We start from the raw sequence: 16241 nt of genomic DNA, 5'->3' as shown, positions 1-16241 counted from the left end.
AGTGAAATCAACTTTATTTTGTAAATTTATTTTTGTCATAAACAAATTATTTTGTTTATTTATTAAAAATTTAGATTTTTATAACGATTTTCTATTTTGATTACTCAATTAGGTAGTAATCTAATAGTAACCTAAAGAGTAATAGTTATTATAAACTAGATATTTATTTTACCAAAAAGTACGATAAGAATACAATACTAATGCTCATAACTTTATTTTCATTATGTCGTTAAAATCGTAAGTAATTACTAACTAAAGTGTAAGCAATCAAGTATTTTTTTGTTTTATTTGTTAACAGGAATTCTTTAAGAAATAGAGTCATGAGCGCTGATACAGATGATTCTATCGACTTGCTTTCAAGTTTAGAAAATAATTCAAACAATAATTTTTGTTCTTTCAAACGTATACACGGAGAGTGGTATTTTCCGTTAATAGAATTAAGTGAAAATAGCCAATTACATCTTATAGAAAACAGAATTTTAGCCCATGAGTTGTCAATTTCAGAAATATGTACAGTGTTTAAACACAAACTACTGAGCCAATTTCCAACGGAAATATTTTTACAGCGACCTCTAATTATTCAGGTAATTTGAAATAAGGTAGAAAAAATTATTGTTTTTTTTTGTTTAATTTTATTTAAAAAATATTATTACACTTGTTAAGGAATATTTTTTTTATTTAGAAATTTATCCAGTGGTTATGTGAAAATAAAGAAGCTGAACAAATAATAGAATGTTTAACAATATTAATTGAAAAATTAAAATATCGTCATGCAGAATATGTTAATGGCTTAAGTGTAAGTTATTTGTTCAAAGTAGTTGTGTTAGTGAGAGAGAGGAACTAAAGATAAAAACAAATTAAACCTTTACAAGTTCTGTCTAATTTATATTATGTTAAGCAACAGATACTACTGATAGATTGTCTTAAAACAGAATTTCTAGTTTATTTATTAATTCAAAAAAATAATATGTTATGTTTACATCAATTTCTATAACATACAAAATAGAATAAATAGGTAATAGCCTAAGTTGTTAACCCAAAAAAAAAATTAAAGAAAAAAGAAAATTTTTCTTTACCATAAATAATTAATTGTGTTTTGTTTACAATGTATAACATTTATCCTTTTTTTCTCGTGCTAATTATCCATGTATTAATTTATTGTTTGTTTCAGGAGTACTTCAAATTGGCTGATTCAGATTCACAAAGTACAACACCTAGTTATATTACTGAAACTAATTCGATAGTTAGTAGCTATATTTTATTATTAGTTTTATTTTTCTGAAAATAATTAAACGTTTTGTAATTACTATTTTGAGCATTTTGTTTTCAGAATTACTTATATTCATATACAATTGTTTTAAATCAAAAATCATCTAATTTAAAATAACGAGTGGTTGATTAACTACTGTTCGTAAAAACTTTTTAAAATTATAATATGTGATAGAAATAATATTCTCTGACTACACAAAATTAAGTAATTAATTCAAAAGTACTTAAATTAATTATTCAAAATCAGTTAAAATGTTTAAACAAATTTTCAGATTTAAAATTTTAATATTAAAATTGTGTTTCTTTTTTAATTTCAAAAGTTGCAGATGCACTGCAAAAAAAAAAATATATATATATATATATATTTGTTATTAATTATTATATTATTACTAAAATATTAATTATACCATTATATTACGCATTGTATCACTAAATAATTTACACAAGTGAAATGTATCCACATTATTACGTGCAAAACATAGGTACTACTACATAGCAACTCCTATTTTATTATCGGAAACAAATTTTAAACCTGATAATAATATGTCGTACAATTCTATGCATGAAAATTCTTTATATCCCCTAAATAGTTTTTTAAAATAAATACTAATTATAAACTAGTTTAATAATAATTTTTCATAGTGCACATAAAAGACAATTGTATGTTAAATATATTTTTAGGACCAAAGTTCTCAATGGAGCATTGTTCAATTTTGTGTATCGGTAATGCCTTCTTTAATGAAACAAATAACCTACAATCATAATGGAGCTTTTTCACTATTTATGTCTACTTTGCGTATATTATCATCAATTAAAGATAATTATAGTATAAAATGTTATATGGATTTAGTATTTACAAATTCTACATTCCAAACATTGACTTTGTAAGTTATAATAGTTAGTATTTAACATTTATCATTACAATTTATTTATTTGATATTTTCGTTTTATTTAGCAATGAATCTCTGTGTTCGCTTAAATTTTTGCTGATCGCTAAAGCATTGCTTGAAAGTAATTTATTGGAAGGAAAATTCAAAGATAAAGTCGATGGACTTCTAAGACAACCTTATTGGATCCATCTTTACCCAGAACTGTACTATCGATTAGCTGAAAACATTACCGAAGTAGGTTTATGCAATTTATAAATAATATTGTACATTTTATTTTATAAATTATATAATGATTGACTTTTATGAATAATTTTAAGAAAGAGTTACTGGAGCTGAAAGTTACAAAAATGATTGAAAATATTTGTGTTCTATTAAAAAACAAAAATTCAAACCCGAAACAACGAATTGAATTATTTGTCAAATCTTTACCAGTTATATGGTTCCAAAAACAGTTTATTTTAATTAATAATTTTGTTAAAGATATATGTAACGATGGGTAAGTTTATTTTTGTAATACCTACACATAGTAATATATGGCCGGGTACACAAAGTTGACTCATGTATAAATAATAAAATCATCAAAAGTGAACAATTTAACAAATTTGGTTTACTTTGAATGATTTATTCAAAATTATCACCGAGAGTGTACAGCAACGCAAATAGACAGGGGACCCTAATTTCATTGTGTCACTTCACTTAGGGGCCTCTACTCCTAAGTACTCTAAAAGTTTAAATGTGGATTTATAAACATAATCGTGTGTTGCAATAATATATTAATTTGATTACTATTTAATTTCTAACGCTAACCTTTTCCAAGGAGCTTGTGCTAAGGTAATAAAGTATAAATGTGTATATCTGTTTAACTAAAAACTATCCATTGGTTTTTTTTTTAATATATTAATTATTATATAAAATCTATTTTGTTACTTGTTTAGGTTATTGTCTGATCCTACAGAATACAGCCAAGTAATAGTATATTTGCTTTCTTATGGCGTAGCAGAAGTTTCACATTACACGTATAATATAATAAATACATCTTTAAAAGAAATATGTAATTTTCAATACAAAAAAACAAAGATGTTTATTAAGTATATATTATGTACTGATGTTATAATTGAAATCATATGTAAAGGATGTACAAATTCTGATAAACAAGTAATTTTTTTTTTTTGCAATTTTATATAATTTATTAAATTATAACTGGTTTTAATTTCCAGATTTCCCATCTTGCGTTAGAAATTCTGGAAACTATTCTAAAAAGTAAAAATGTTTTGGAAAACTGTGAATGGGAATTAATTTTGAAAAACTTATCACCAGCTTTTCTCTTTCTTTGTTGTCAAGCAACTCCCAAGACTACGTTAGGTCATGTAATTTTAAACTTTTTTGATCCTGATCAATCAGATCAAAATAAAATAACGAAATTACAGGTATGTTCATGTATGACATCAATAAATGCTGTCAAAATTCATAATAGTATTATTATTATGTTTTATAATTTTTTTTTCTCTTCAATAATGTGTTTTTATTTGTATGAGGATCTACGATAATTTTTTAGCCACCAGACTGATTTCTATGTGCAAAAAGTCTATAGATAAAAATTGTAACCATAAGATACTTTATTAGGCTAAAGCTAGAAAAGTTTACTCTTCTCCCTTTAAAACCTAAAACCGAGAAAAACACCCTAAAATTTTACACATTTGTCTACTTAAAATTGCATCACCCTGTAACTTTTTCAAAATACGTCCAAACTTGTATAGAATAATATAGTATTACCCATGACTAAATAAACAGGTATGATCACTAGATAATAATGCTTAGGAAAATTCTTCTCCAGACTTGAAAAAAGAAGAGTGATACATCTTTAATAGTCATCATATAACTACCGTGACTGTACTCAAATATACTTACTGTACTTTAGACTATATTACTACTTGAGTACATACACTTTTTTGCTTATAGTACATTTGCAATTGTGGGTTCTAGTTAGATTTAAAGTATTAATTGTAAAGTCTTTACTTAATCCATCGTATTATTTATGTTGTAGCTATTTCATGCAACTTTTTTAATGTTAATGAGTAAAGACGTTGAATGCCAAAATGAAGCAAATCATAGAATGACGTGGCTATTAAAATCGACTATTAATAAAAATATTATACTTCCAAATGACATATCTACAATTGTTGTTGATGAAAGTCTTGATAAACCAAAACAAATTGCAAACGAATTTAGTGTAAGATTTAAATATAAAATATATTGCAGTATTATTTTAATTATAACTTTTTTTTTTAGTCTAAAGATTTAGATGAAGTAATGGAATTGATTACAAATAAAAGTTCTAACCATCACACTATAAAATGTGCATTGTATAAAATATCAGTCATGCTAGAAAATACTGATCTATGTCAAAAATTTTTACAAAAAGGAGGGATGTACATTGTGATCAATTTGTTGAAATCTTCAATGGTATTACTAGAGCTTCCTATTTGAATATAATATTGTTATTATTATCACAATTATTATATATTTTTTCTAGATTATTACTACATCACATAGTTTATTGATTTTGTTGTTAAAAATAATAATGGATTTCTTAAAAAAAAAAGATGACATCCATAATAAATCAAAATTATTTACCAGCAATTTAGAATTTCAACTCTATTTGATTACAGGTATGTTTTATCAAATTTGTACAGTAGTTGTTATTTTCGGTTTTTTTTTTTTTTTGTACATTAACCCTTAAGTGCATGCTAAGCAGAACTGTGTATCGGATTTTCTCACCATTTTCAACATAAGGGTTAAGAAGTTTTAAAAATATTATAATACATAATAAATTATAAATGATGCACATGTATTTATTTTTTCAGTATTATATGATTTTATTCAAGTTCCACTTGTTAAACAATATATACTGGTTATTTTGTTTTATTGTGCATTTGACCATTACTTGAACCATTTTGATGCAATACCAACAATAGTAATGTGCAAATTAAACACGCCATTTGAGGTTGCGAAGTTTGAAGATTTGAATTACAAAACTGATTTATTCATGTCACCTTTAAGTAATAAAACTCATATTACTCATATATAATTATAGCTTCTTTTATTATTTTTTTAAATATAAATATTTTTAGAAATAATTGAAAACAAAAACTGTTGTGCTGCACTAATTTTGACTTGGAGTCTAAATCACTATAACAGCATTGACTTATTGATGGAAAGCAAAATGTCCATTAGCGAGCAAAGTGAAGTAGAAAGCTATGTTTTCGACAATTTTAGAAAATTGAATATCAAATGGTCTATTCAAAAGATCTTGAATGATTTGATTGCTGCTAAAACCCATGCAATAGCATTAAATTCGATTTGCAATTTAAACAGGTAAATAATTCTCATAACTTGTTTACCTTATTTTAAGAAAAAAAATTTGAGCATCAAAGTTATGCTACCAAAGAACACTACGTGGTAAAAACTTTGTTCCAAACCTAACCATAATACAAAATAAATTTGTACTCTGCTAGTCAAATTTATATAGAAACAAAAAATTAAAATTAATAATTGTACTACATAAACACAAATCTAATATTTTCTGTTATGTAATTATTACAATTATTTACTATGCATTATTAAAATATACATATATAATATTTTCATAATTAATTAGAATTCTTGATAGTAACTCGTGGTTCATGTATGTTTTCATTTAAAAAAAACCTGATTTAAACACGTTTTAAAAACATATTTATATATATTAACATTTAAAATGATATGTGTCTTATATAAAACGGTAACTTTCAGTTTATGTTTGAAAAATGTTATAGCATTTTTTATGTTACATGTATAAGTAACATGTATTATTTTTTTAATTTATAATAAACATCACAATATATTATAACTGTTATTATTAGAATAATAATATAAAAGAACATAGTTAAATTTTAAATTGACTGAAATAAATAAATTATGAACCTAACACAAATTATATATTTTTTGAGTAGTTTTAACCAATTTGATCAAAGAAAAAAGAGTTTTAAAACATAGACTTTATAGAAGTTATAGGTACTTAATAATATAAAGCGTATGCTTTAAAAATAAAATGTCAAAACAATCATGTCATACATTCGTCAGATTAAATGGTATACTGGTTTGTCTATTATACTGTTTAATAGTATGTTTAATGTTTTATGTTTTTTAAAGTGTACAAACTAGTAAAAATACCAGTTTGGTAAAAATACGGAATTAAAGTTTTTTGTGATTTATTTACGTTTTCAATTTGAAAAATATGGTAAAATATTACCGTTTTTTATTTTTAATTCAACATTTGTGGCTACACTGGAATAAACAAGTGACTCGTAAAATGTGTTATCACTTTAAAATAGTTACTTGAACTTTGCTCTGTAGCCGGTCTATGGACTATGACTATCGACAAATTAATTCTGAATTCGTAAATTTGAAATCATTTATTCTGCCTATGACTAGTGAGAGTTGTGTTAATAACATTAGATGAACTTTGGATTATGTTTTTTTTTTATTTATAGTTGAGTTAACCAAACAAAGTGTATTAATTATTTAAAAAAACGTGTTAAAAACCGCAGTTTTTTAAAACTTCAATTATTTAAATTTTAATAAATAGTAATCCTCAAAAATTTATAATGGCTCTTCTTATACAAACTTCATTGTGTAAAAAACTATTATGTCTTTCAAAAGCCCTCCCTGTAATGTCAATGAAATTATCAACAGAAGGTACTCGTGAATACATTATTTCAGAAAAAGTTGGCGAGAAAAAAAATGTCGGACTAGTACGTCTCAATCGTCCAAAAGCTCTAAACGCTCTATGCGATGGCCTTATTACCGAACTCACTGAAGCTGTATCCGAGTACGATGCTGATAAAACTGTTGGTGCTATCGTTGTTACTGGTAGTGAACGTGCCTTTGCCGCTGGTGCAGACATCAAAGAAATGCTTCATCAGACTTATTCAGAAAATTTGAAAGTGGGTTTACTCGAACAATGGAACAATTTGAGCAAATGCAAAAAACCAGTTATTGCTGCGGTTAATGGTTTTGCGTTGGGTGGTGGCTGTGAACTAGCTATGATGTGCGATATAATCTATGCTGGAGAGAAAGCTAGGTTTGGACAACCTGAAATTTCTATCGGAACTATTCCAGGTGCAGGAGGTACTCAACGACTAACACGTTCTTGTGGAAAGAGTTTTGCAATGGAGATCTGTTTGTCTGGTAATCAGATAACTGCTCAAGAAGCATTAACCAGAGGATTAGTGAGCAAAGTATTTCCTCCAGAAAAATTGGTCGATGAGGCTATTAGGTTGGCTGAAAAAATCAGCGAGCATTCACCTCTAATTGTTGCTTTATGTAAAGAATCAGTAAACTATGCCTACGAGACTAGTTTGACCCAAGGACTCCAATTTGAAAAGAAACTGTTCTATAGTACCTTTGCTACAGATGATCGTAAAGAAGGAATGGCGGCATTCACGGAAAAAAGAAAAGCAAATTTCACAAATAACTAATTAAATGTATAAAACTGCGGTGATAAGATAAAAATTTAATGATTTCATTAAAAAAATATTATATTATATATGTAGCAATAATAATTATTATTCTTATATTTTATGGTAAATAAATCTATATATTTTGTTAAACAGAATAATTTTATTTGCTGATCTGACAGTTCTTTTACCTATTGAAGTTGACAAATTTAATTTGTGTAGTGATTGATACAGTGAAAAGTGTTATAGGAGAGTTAAGTACAATTTTTTTGTTTTTAATAGTCTTTCCGACTTTAAAACCAACGTCTCCCTACAGAATTTATATTACATTGTCTAATACTACAATGTTATTCTTCAGTAGTAATAAATGATTACCAAGTAAATAGTTACATTTTATAATGATTCAAAGCAAAATATCAAGTTGGTATAAACTGTTGACTGATATTGTGGAAAACATATTTCTATTTAATTTGCATTTGTTTATCAGTTAAGCTGCATTTATATCAATTTAAGACTTCTAATTTAATCAAATTCCTAGAGTATAATTCTTTGCTTTCTTTTTTTTTCATCTCGGTATTGCCCCGACTGATAGTGATTCACTTTTGCTTCCCTCCCAGCCCAACATGGTTTATTCACAAAAAAATTACAACTAAATAATAAAGTTTACAATAAGATCGGCTCCCTGCCTACCGGGCGGTCTCACAATTATAAAACATCCACCACATTGACAATTTTTTTTTATCCTTAGACTAGTTCTGTCCTAGCGAATAACTCTTAAGTTATACTGAAAATAGTAACACAAAAAGAAATAAAGTTTTCAACGTGAGATAAATGAATCTTTTTCTTATTATTAATCTTAAGTAATAAGACTATAGTTAATAATAACTAAGTATTCGTTTATAAATACTTGAGTTAAGATTTTAAAATTATTTATAATCTAAAACTATTTTTATATATTTAGTTAAAATGTATGATTTAGTACCTTCACAAGAAATAATATTCTTAGGTTTTTAATAGAAAACAAAAGACTTGATTGATCTATGGAGATTCTTTCCCCGGTTATTACATATTACTCTATTAGTTTGTGCCAATATTTTATACATAAAACTAGAGCCTTGTGGTGTTTTAGCCTCCTTAATATGCTACTTGTTATATTACTTAATTGTGATTAGTTATGGTTATTGTGTATTGACGCTTAGAAACAAACTTTTTTTATCATTTTGTTTTGAACTAAATTTTCAGGTATTTAGAATTAAGTAATTATGTTGATGATTTTGACATAGATGAACAATTATTGAGCAACGCAATGAATAAATTCTTAATCCTGCCTCCGATATACAGCGAAGATTTAAAAACCCTTATAGCAGTTATGAAGTTGTTAAATTCTTCTTTGAAAAAAAGTAATTAAATTTATTATAATTATTGTCAAATGTATGACTGATATTAAAATAAAATACTATATTCGTATCTAAATATTTTCATAATTAAAACATTTAAATTTTGGTTCTAGGTATTTTAATCAACAAATTCAAATGGGTAGTAGATACTTTAATAAAGTCCGAGCTTATGCATAGCAAAATTATGGACAATTTTAACTATGATGAAACTTCAATACATTTGGTGGGTATTATTATTATTGTATACAAAAATATTGAACAAACTATTTGTAATTAATCAATATTTTTTTTAATTGTTATAATTATTACAGCGCAATAGTTTTTTCATTGAACTACATAACGTTTATTGGCTGTGCTTGAAAAAATATACAAATTTCTCTAGACCGGGTCTAGTCAAATTGCTTTTTGATCAACTACCATTATTAAATGATGAATTTGGTATAAATTTATTTTCTACTTACTCATCTATTAAGAAGTTAATGTTTATAAAAATATATTCTTTACAGTTTTATCGGAAGGCGTATTAAAGTGCCTTGTTGTATTAACAGAAAATTCTACTTGTTTAAATGAAGATATTGTAAATGCTTGTTTATCTCATTTGATATCATCCTTTGATGGAATTAATAAATTCTATCAATCAAACTTTGAGAATATTAAGAGATATTATTTAATTATTCTAAATCATTTCCTTCATTATACAATAGCACTACCCAACGTATGTACAAAACTTAATTGTTTTGTCAGATAAACTTTACTTTACAGTGTATATACATTTAGGCGTCTGATGTATGGTTTGGTTACAATTGGGAAACATGGATTTGGTCAATGATTCACTGCACAGATCCGTTAGTAAGAGCTTTACTCTTTGAGTTTTCAGCTGGTTTGACTATTATTGACGTGCCAGTTTCTTGTAATTTAATTAGCCTCGGATTGAAGTATGTCAAGAATAATGTGTTTTTATTAAAATATATTAATTATTATTTTCAATTATCTATATAGCTCATTTTGTGATGCAAATTCAATAGAAAATGTTGTTGTTGCCGAACAAGCCATATTATTTTGTTCAAACATATTTTGCAATTTTAAATTTAAAGTAAATAATAATAAAACATTTTGTAATATTTTTTATTTATTTAATTATTATATTATTTACTTACAGAATTTATGCAAACAATATATTGCTAAACTAGATCTTGACATTTTTGTTCAAACTATCCACATGTGTACAGATAACTATTTTAAACCCAAAGGTAATGCTTTTTTAGCCTACCTACATTATTAAATAGTATTTACTAGTAAATAAGGAGCCTCTACAACAGCATTTATTAAGGCGCATAGTATAGGCAATTTTTCACTAAAGTTTAACATTAAGCTAAACATTTTAAACGTTCATATGAACATAAGAAAGAAGAATCTATTTTAATATTTAATTCTTTTTTACAACTTTTATAAAGCATATAGGATCTATTTTTGTAAAAAAAACAATATGTTTCTACTTCGAACAGAACTTACTTAAAAACACTCCGATTTAAGTTATGAAAAACATTTTTAAATTATTTTTATGTAAAAAACTGAACTTTTTAACTTTTTCAAACTGAAATAATTAATTTACAAAAAATAATTATTAAATTATGCCACGATCAATGCCTTGAAAATTTTATGAAGAACTCAAATATTTTTTCAAAACTTAAATCAGAATATTCTTAGGTAGAACAGTACGTTTGAAGTAGAATGAGTAGTTTTCGACCAAAAATATGCAGGTGCGAAGGTCCCTTAAAAACATTATTAAAAATATGGGAATAAACAGATAACTATTTTATTTCCCATGTAAAATGTGTGACGTTTACAATCAATAATATTGTCGTCTATTATATATTTTGAACTTTTGTATTATGTTTGTTTGATATTTGCAGGAAAAGTTTTTTTACCTTCTTCACCAAAACTCGTTGCAAACATATGTTGTATGCTTTTCAACATGATTACATTGACTGAATTGGATTTGAATATATTTAATGAAAATGAACTGCTCGTCAGTGCTCTTGTTAAGTATGAACAAATTTTTTTTTGTAAATACTAAACCTAATGATAAATTTCTTCAATGAAATTAATTTCAATATTTTTTTTAATTGCTGGAATTTATTTTATATTATATGAGAAATTTGTTTCAAAAGTCCTATTTAACCGCTAGTATTAGAATATAATTTTAACATTATCAGTAGTGTAATTACGTCTGGTAAGGTTTTTAATTTCGCTACTGCATGCTTGTGTTTTCCATATTGTTGGTGCCAATTGTTACTTTAAATTTAATACCATTAAATCTTATTTTTAGGTGCTTGAAAATGTTTATTAAACCTATTTGCATTGAAGACACTAATATTATGGAAATGTGTGGCCGTATATGTTCCTTGTTAACTCTGTTCATTCCTATTAGTGATTATAACTTTGAAAATTTCATAAGTTCTATGAGTTTAATATATGAAAATCCTAATCTTGTACTTGGTAAGAAACTTTTCAAATAATATTTTACTTTAAAAAAAAATTATAATCAGAACGAAATATATATAATTGTTTAAATTTAAGCAAACATGTTAAGCTTATGTCAAAGTTGATATTAATGAGTGTCCATTAAGTCTTTATTTTTTTACAACGTATTAACATGTATATTGTAATAAAAAAAAAACTATACTGAATTTATTTAAAAAATTAATGTTTTTTTTTTTAACTAGTTTATTAATTTGTTCAACACAACATGTAGACAACATATTTGGAATCAGAATATTGTTATAAGTATGATTATAATTTGTTTTTGTTTTTATAATATAATATATAGATCACTGTACAATTATGGTCTGGAGATCATCATTTCAATTAATTACTGTTATTGCTCAAGATTTTAATAGTAAAGAACTTATTATAACGAATAGTTTGACATCTGCATTAATAAAAAGTATCAACTCAAATAATAATGATCTTTGCGTTGATGCTTTAAAAGTTGTGACTGAAGTATGTTCTTGGTTACCTAAAAGTGAGTATTTTTACAATTTAAAACACATCATACTTATTAAAAATAATTATTTTGTATTTCTATGTAATTTATCCAGAGTCTGCACATGCTATTTCCATTATACTATTCAGTAAATTAGCTGCAGAATGGGAGCATAAATTAATAAGAAAATCATTGTTGATGGCTCTGTCACGCTTGTTTGTAAAACATACATTTATATATAAGTTGGCTCAGCAAAACTGTTTTCTTAAATTTTTAATTTCTAAACTGAAAAATATTCAATTAAAATGTATTAATCAAACATCCCAAAAACAAGTAAATAATTATTTTTATAATTTTCATTTTAATAATAATTGGGTATTTCTTTATTACCCATATAATCTTTGTTTGGTATTTATCATTTTAGAATCTATTGAAAAATGATTATTTAGATATAGTGGATTTATGTTGCAATGTATTTAGTGTGTGCAATCAAGCTAGATTGGACGCTTCTCAAGAATTACCCGATATAATTCACAAGTTTTGGCCAAATATTATTGTCAATTTCAAGTCAGAAATTCTTTTACATACACTTCAAATGCTTGTATCACTTACATCCAATTGCTCTATTGGTAATAAACTATTTTTTATGTTATCTTTTACAAGTTAAACAGAGTACGAGTTGCTGAATGGGTACCAGTGGCGCAAGTAAGCTGGCAATGTGAGACTTAGGATCCCCAAAAAGCTCCCAGGGTTCAATAAAAAATATTTAAACATTTTATAATATTATTATAGACATCAAATGTGTACACTTTTCGGTATTAGCGTATGACACTAATCTGTTTCGTACACATATGTTTCATGATGATATTACACTTTATTACTGAAATATTTTTAGCTAATTGATTATAGGTAAAAAGTGTATTTTGAGGTGAAGGGATTTTTTTTAATACTATATTTTTTCCCCCAATATAAAACTTTAAAAAAATAACTAAAAATTATGAAAAACAAATAGAAAACATTTTTAGTCTACAATTGGATTAGTCCTAGTGTTTGACAAATAGTTAAAAGTATATCAACAAAAACTTATTAACGAATCAGTACATCATACATTGTAAAAAACAATTAAAATAAAAATCACCAGGTAAAATTTATTTTTATTTTTTGCAATTGAAACATTTTTTACTTAATATCTGTTGAAACAAAATTGTCAAAAATGTATCTATAGTACATTTTGTAGTGAAAAACAATCAGGTACTAAGAATTAAAACAAACATTTTGACATTTTTGTTTTTAATTTTTATATAATTTTTTAAGAAGATATTTTATGAAAAATGCAGAAAATTCCTAGTTAAATGTACTACAATTTAGTGTGGACTATGCTTATTTAGTGTATAAAATAGTTTTTATCACTATAATTTGTTTTTAATAGATAGATAATTTTCTTACAAGTAGCTCTAAAGTAATGCTGATTCTATTTTTATTAAAAGAAAAATCAATTTATATATTGTGGTTTATAGAATCTTTTTTAATTTTATGAAATTAGCATCCTTGTAATAGTTTATTATCTGTATCAATGCTCCATACGAAAAACAGCACTCCAGCAGTCGTGTCACTGTCAGTTAAAGGTATCAGTGTGTTTTGTGCTCAATGTCACCAGTGTGGCACCCATTTACAAACGGCTCTATTTGCTAAGCCATAAATCGTCTTGTGAAAAGGAGTCGAAACTTCTGTGATAACTAATTCCTTGTTTTGGCAAATAAATGGTTAAGAAACATGTCTAAATGTGCGATTCTCTTTAGCGTGTAGTGCAATGACTATGACAAGTTGTACGCCAGGTGTGGATCCCAAAACAAGATGTACTTCAAATTCATTATTTCATGAAATTGTTACGTTGTCCTCAAATTTTTCGTTACCGGTAAACATTGTATCTGTTACATCATTGTTGATTTTAAACTCATGTCAATCTCAAGAATGCCGAACAATTATAATTAAAGTAAATTTAACTTAATTTATTTTATATATTTTATTATACAAAATTGTTCTATTTTACAGACTAAACGACTATCAAATATCATACTAATGCTTGATCCTAAAGATAAAAATAAACACAATTTGCAAGTCGAACAACAATGGCTTAATATCTTAAAGACATTTACGAGTTATTCAGATGGACAAACATCTATTGTAAAAGTAATAATATTGAACAACTTTTTATAATATTTATTTATTGAATAATTGTTTTATGCTAGGTGGATTATGTCTTTGACATTCTAACTTCGTTGTTAAAAACAAATTATGGACTCGACTGTTTGGCAATATTAAGAAATATTAGTTTTAATTCACAAAACCGAGCAGTCCTCTTATCGTCGAGTATGTAAAACAAATAACTTTATATCAACAAAAACAATATAAATATAATAATAATAAACCTATTTAGGTGTTTTATGGATGGGAATAAAATGTTTGTTAGAAACTGAAGACATAACAATCCAGCAGTTTAGAGATACCAGTTTGATTGTGTGGTCTCTAACTTGCAATAATCAGAAAGGCCGACTTCAACTCCAAAACTGGGGAATAGATAAATATTTCAAAAAACCTCATCCGCTACTTACGCAAGGCGATGATGATACAAATTACATATTGAACAATGTTTATTTGTGTTTGAAAAATTAAGTGAATTTTATTAATGCCTATTAATGTACTTATAATTTAAAAGTATAGTCAAAAGTTGTGACAATGACTACTTATCTAAGAGACTGAATTACTTAACTTTAAGAACACTAAATGTATTTCCATCAGAGTTATTTGACCTAATGTTAGTTTTCTTTGATTTCACAATTTGTGTTTTTTTAATAAGTAACTCAATCTTAAGACGTTTTTTTACATTCTTTTAACTAGTTAAAAATTATATTGCAAAATCGCATTAGTTATTAGTTATTATTATTGTATCTTAAATATTTTTTTTATGTTTACGCTTTATATTGATCTAACTAAATAAAAAAAAAACCTACATATAATTAAAAATATAAAACAAATATTTGTTTTATATTATCATTACTTTTATATTTATATGTACAGCCATAATTTAATCAATGTTTGTTTTGAGCTCATACAATAACGTTATAACTAATAATATTTTTAAATACAAGTGTGTTTGCCATTATTATTTGTTATGTTATTATAGTATCAGTCAACAATATCCAAGTCTCGTTCAATATCATATTTGATAACCAACACATACTTACTTTAGATAATTTAAATTTATATAGTTAATCAATGGTTATAGAACATATATATACAGTCTATTTATATTAAAGCAATAAGGGGTTTTTTTTTACATTTTTATGGAATCAAAATAAATTTTGAACACTAAATCAACCAATCAGAATTCGCCGTTAAACCACAATATTGTGTAGATCCATATCTATGTGATGATCCAAATTTAAACGTATGTAGTTTGACTTCCTCATAAATGTGTTCTCAGTAAAACACGTTGAAATTAAAATTGTTTTAATAATGATTATTATTACAGCTAGTTGACTTTTTGCAGTTTTTGGTTTAACATATATATATATATATATATATATACTATTTATAAATCGTTTTGTTTTTTATCTGTCTTCTTAAATTTGTCAAAAATGAACACAATTTTATTTCTAACTGTGGTTTTAGCATTTTCTATTAAATATAATAACTTAACCAATCGCGTCTAATTTGCGAATTATGTTGCTTTAAAGTTACCAACACATCAACTATTTAATAAATGTCAGTAATTATTACCTAGGTATGTTTTATTCGATTTTACTGTTAAAAATATTAATATAATATTCGTTAAAGGGCAAAGGTTTACATGGGTAATGCTGGTTTGAATTACATACTCTGTTAAACAATTATAATTAAAATGAAGCAACGCACGTGTTTGATCTTAGTTTGTTTATTAGAAATTGTAAAAAATTAAATCTGATAAGTTAAATATTGTCAAATAAGGTGAACCGAACAACGGACTTTAGATTGGTAAGTAAATATGAAATTTGTTATTAAACTACTCGTGGAATTGCCTATACGAAATATCTTATGTGCTACCTGATTAATTATAATTTATTATTAAGTATAACCGTATATTTGAATGAATTATTTAGGTAGGTATATGTTTGTAGGAAGGTGCGTGTTTGGAGTAATAACATATTAACTAAAGAATTAG

The 16241-nt window shown here is 25.5% G+C and overlaps 2 protein-coding genes across 3 annotated transcripts; both read left to right on the top strand.

Moving 5' to 3' along the window:
* Positions 1-15003, top strand: LOC126833423 (uncharacterized). 2 transcript variants are annotated; one of them, XM_050564757.1, is made up of 30 exons: positions 6-237; positions 299-584; positions 683-796; positions 1172-1243; positions 1951-2153; positions 2225-2393; positions 2477-2655; positions 3095-3314; positions 3377-3586; positions 4204-4389; positions 4449-4622; positions 4693-4828; positions 5024-5218; positions 5291-5534; positions 8900-9057; positions 9168-9277; positions 9366-9492; positions 9561-9769; positions 9832-9989; positions 10054-10147; positions 10214-10304; positions 10968-11100; positions 11384-11553; positions 11885-12079; positions 12156-12373; positions 12465-12669; positions 13840-14033; positions 14093-14230; positions 14290-14410; positions 14478-15003. In XM_050564757.1, the coding sequence occupies exons 1-30, from the start codon at positions 224-226 to the stop codon at positions 14711-14713; spliced, it is 4959 nt and encodes a 1652-aa protein (XP_050420714.1). In that variant the 5' UTR covers positions 6-223; the 3' UTR covers positions 14714-15003. The 2 variants fall into 2 exon arrangements, with proteins under 2 accessions (XP_050420715.1, XP_050420714.1); XM_050564758.1 differs by lacking the exons at positions 13840-14033; positions 14290-14410; positions 14478-15003 and having other exon boundaries at positions 1-237; positions 14093-14195.
* LOC126833424 (enoyl-CoA hydratase, mitochondrial) lies at positions 6558-7818 on the top strand. Its single transcript, XM_050564759.1, has one exon. The coding sequence runs from the start codon at positions 6806-6808 to the stop codon at positions 7676-7678; it is 873 nt and encodes a 290-aa protein (XP_050420716.1). The 5' UTR covers positions 6558-6805; the 3' UTR covers positions 7679-7818.
* Positions 15004-16241: the final 1238 nt, after the last annotated feature.

The sequence above is a fragment of the Adelges cooleyi genome, unplaced genomic scaffold, assembly GCF_023614345.1.
Source record: "Adelges cooleyi isolate 19-005CV unplaced genomic scaffold, UGA_ACOO_1.1 ACOO_flye_CR_arks_rails_tigmint_CR_PRNA_2, whole genome shotgun sequence".
In the NCBI taxonomy this organism is placed as follows: Eukaryota; Metazoa; Arthropoda; class Insecta; order Hemiptera; family Adelgidae; genus Adelges; species Adelges cooleyi.
This window is presented reverse-complemented; position numbering and strand designations above follow the sequence as displayed.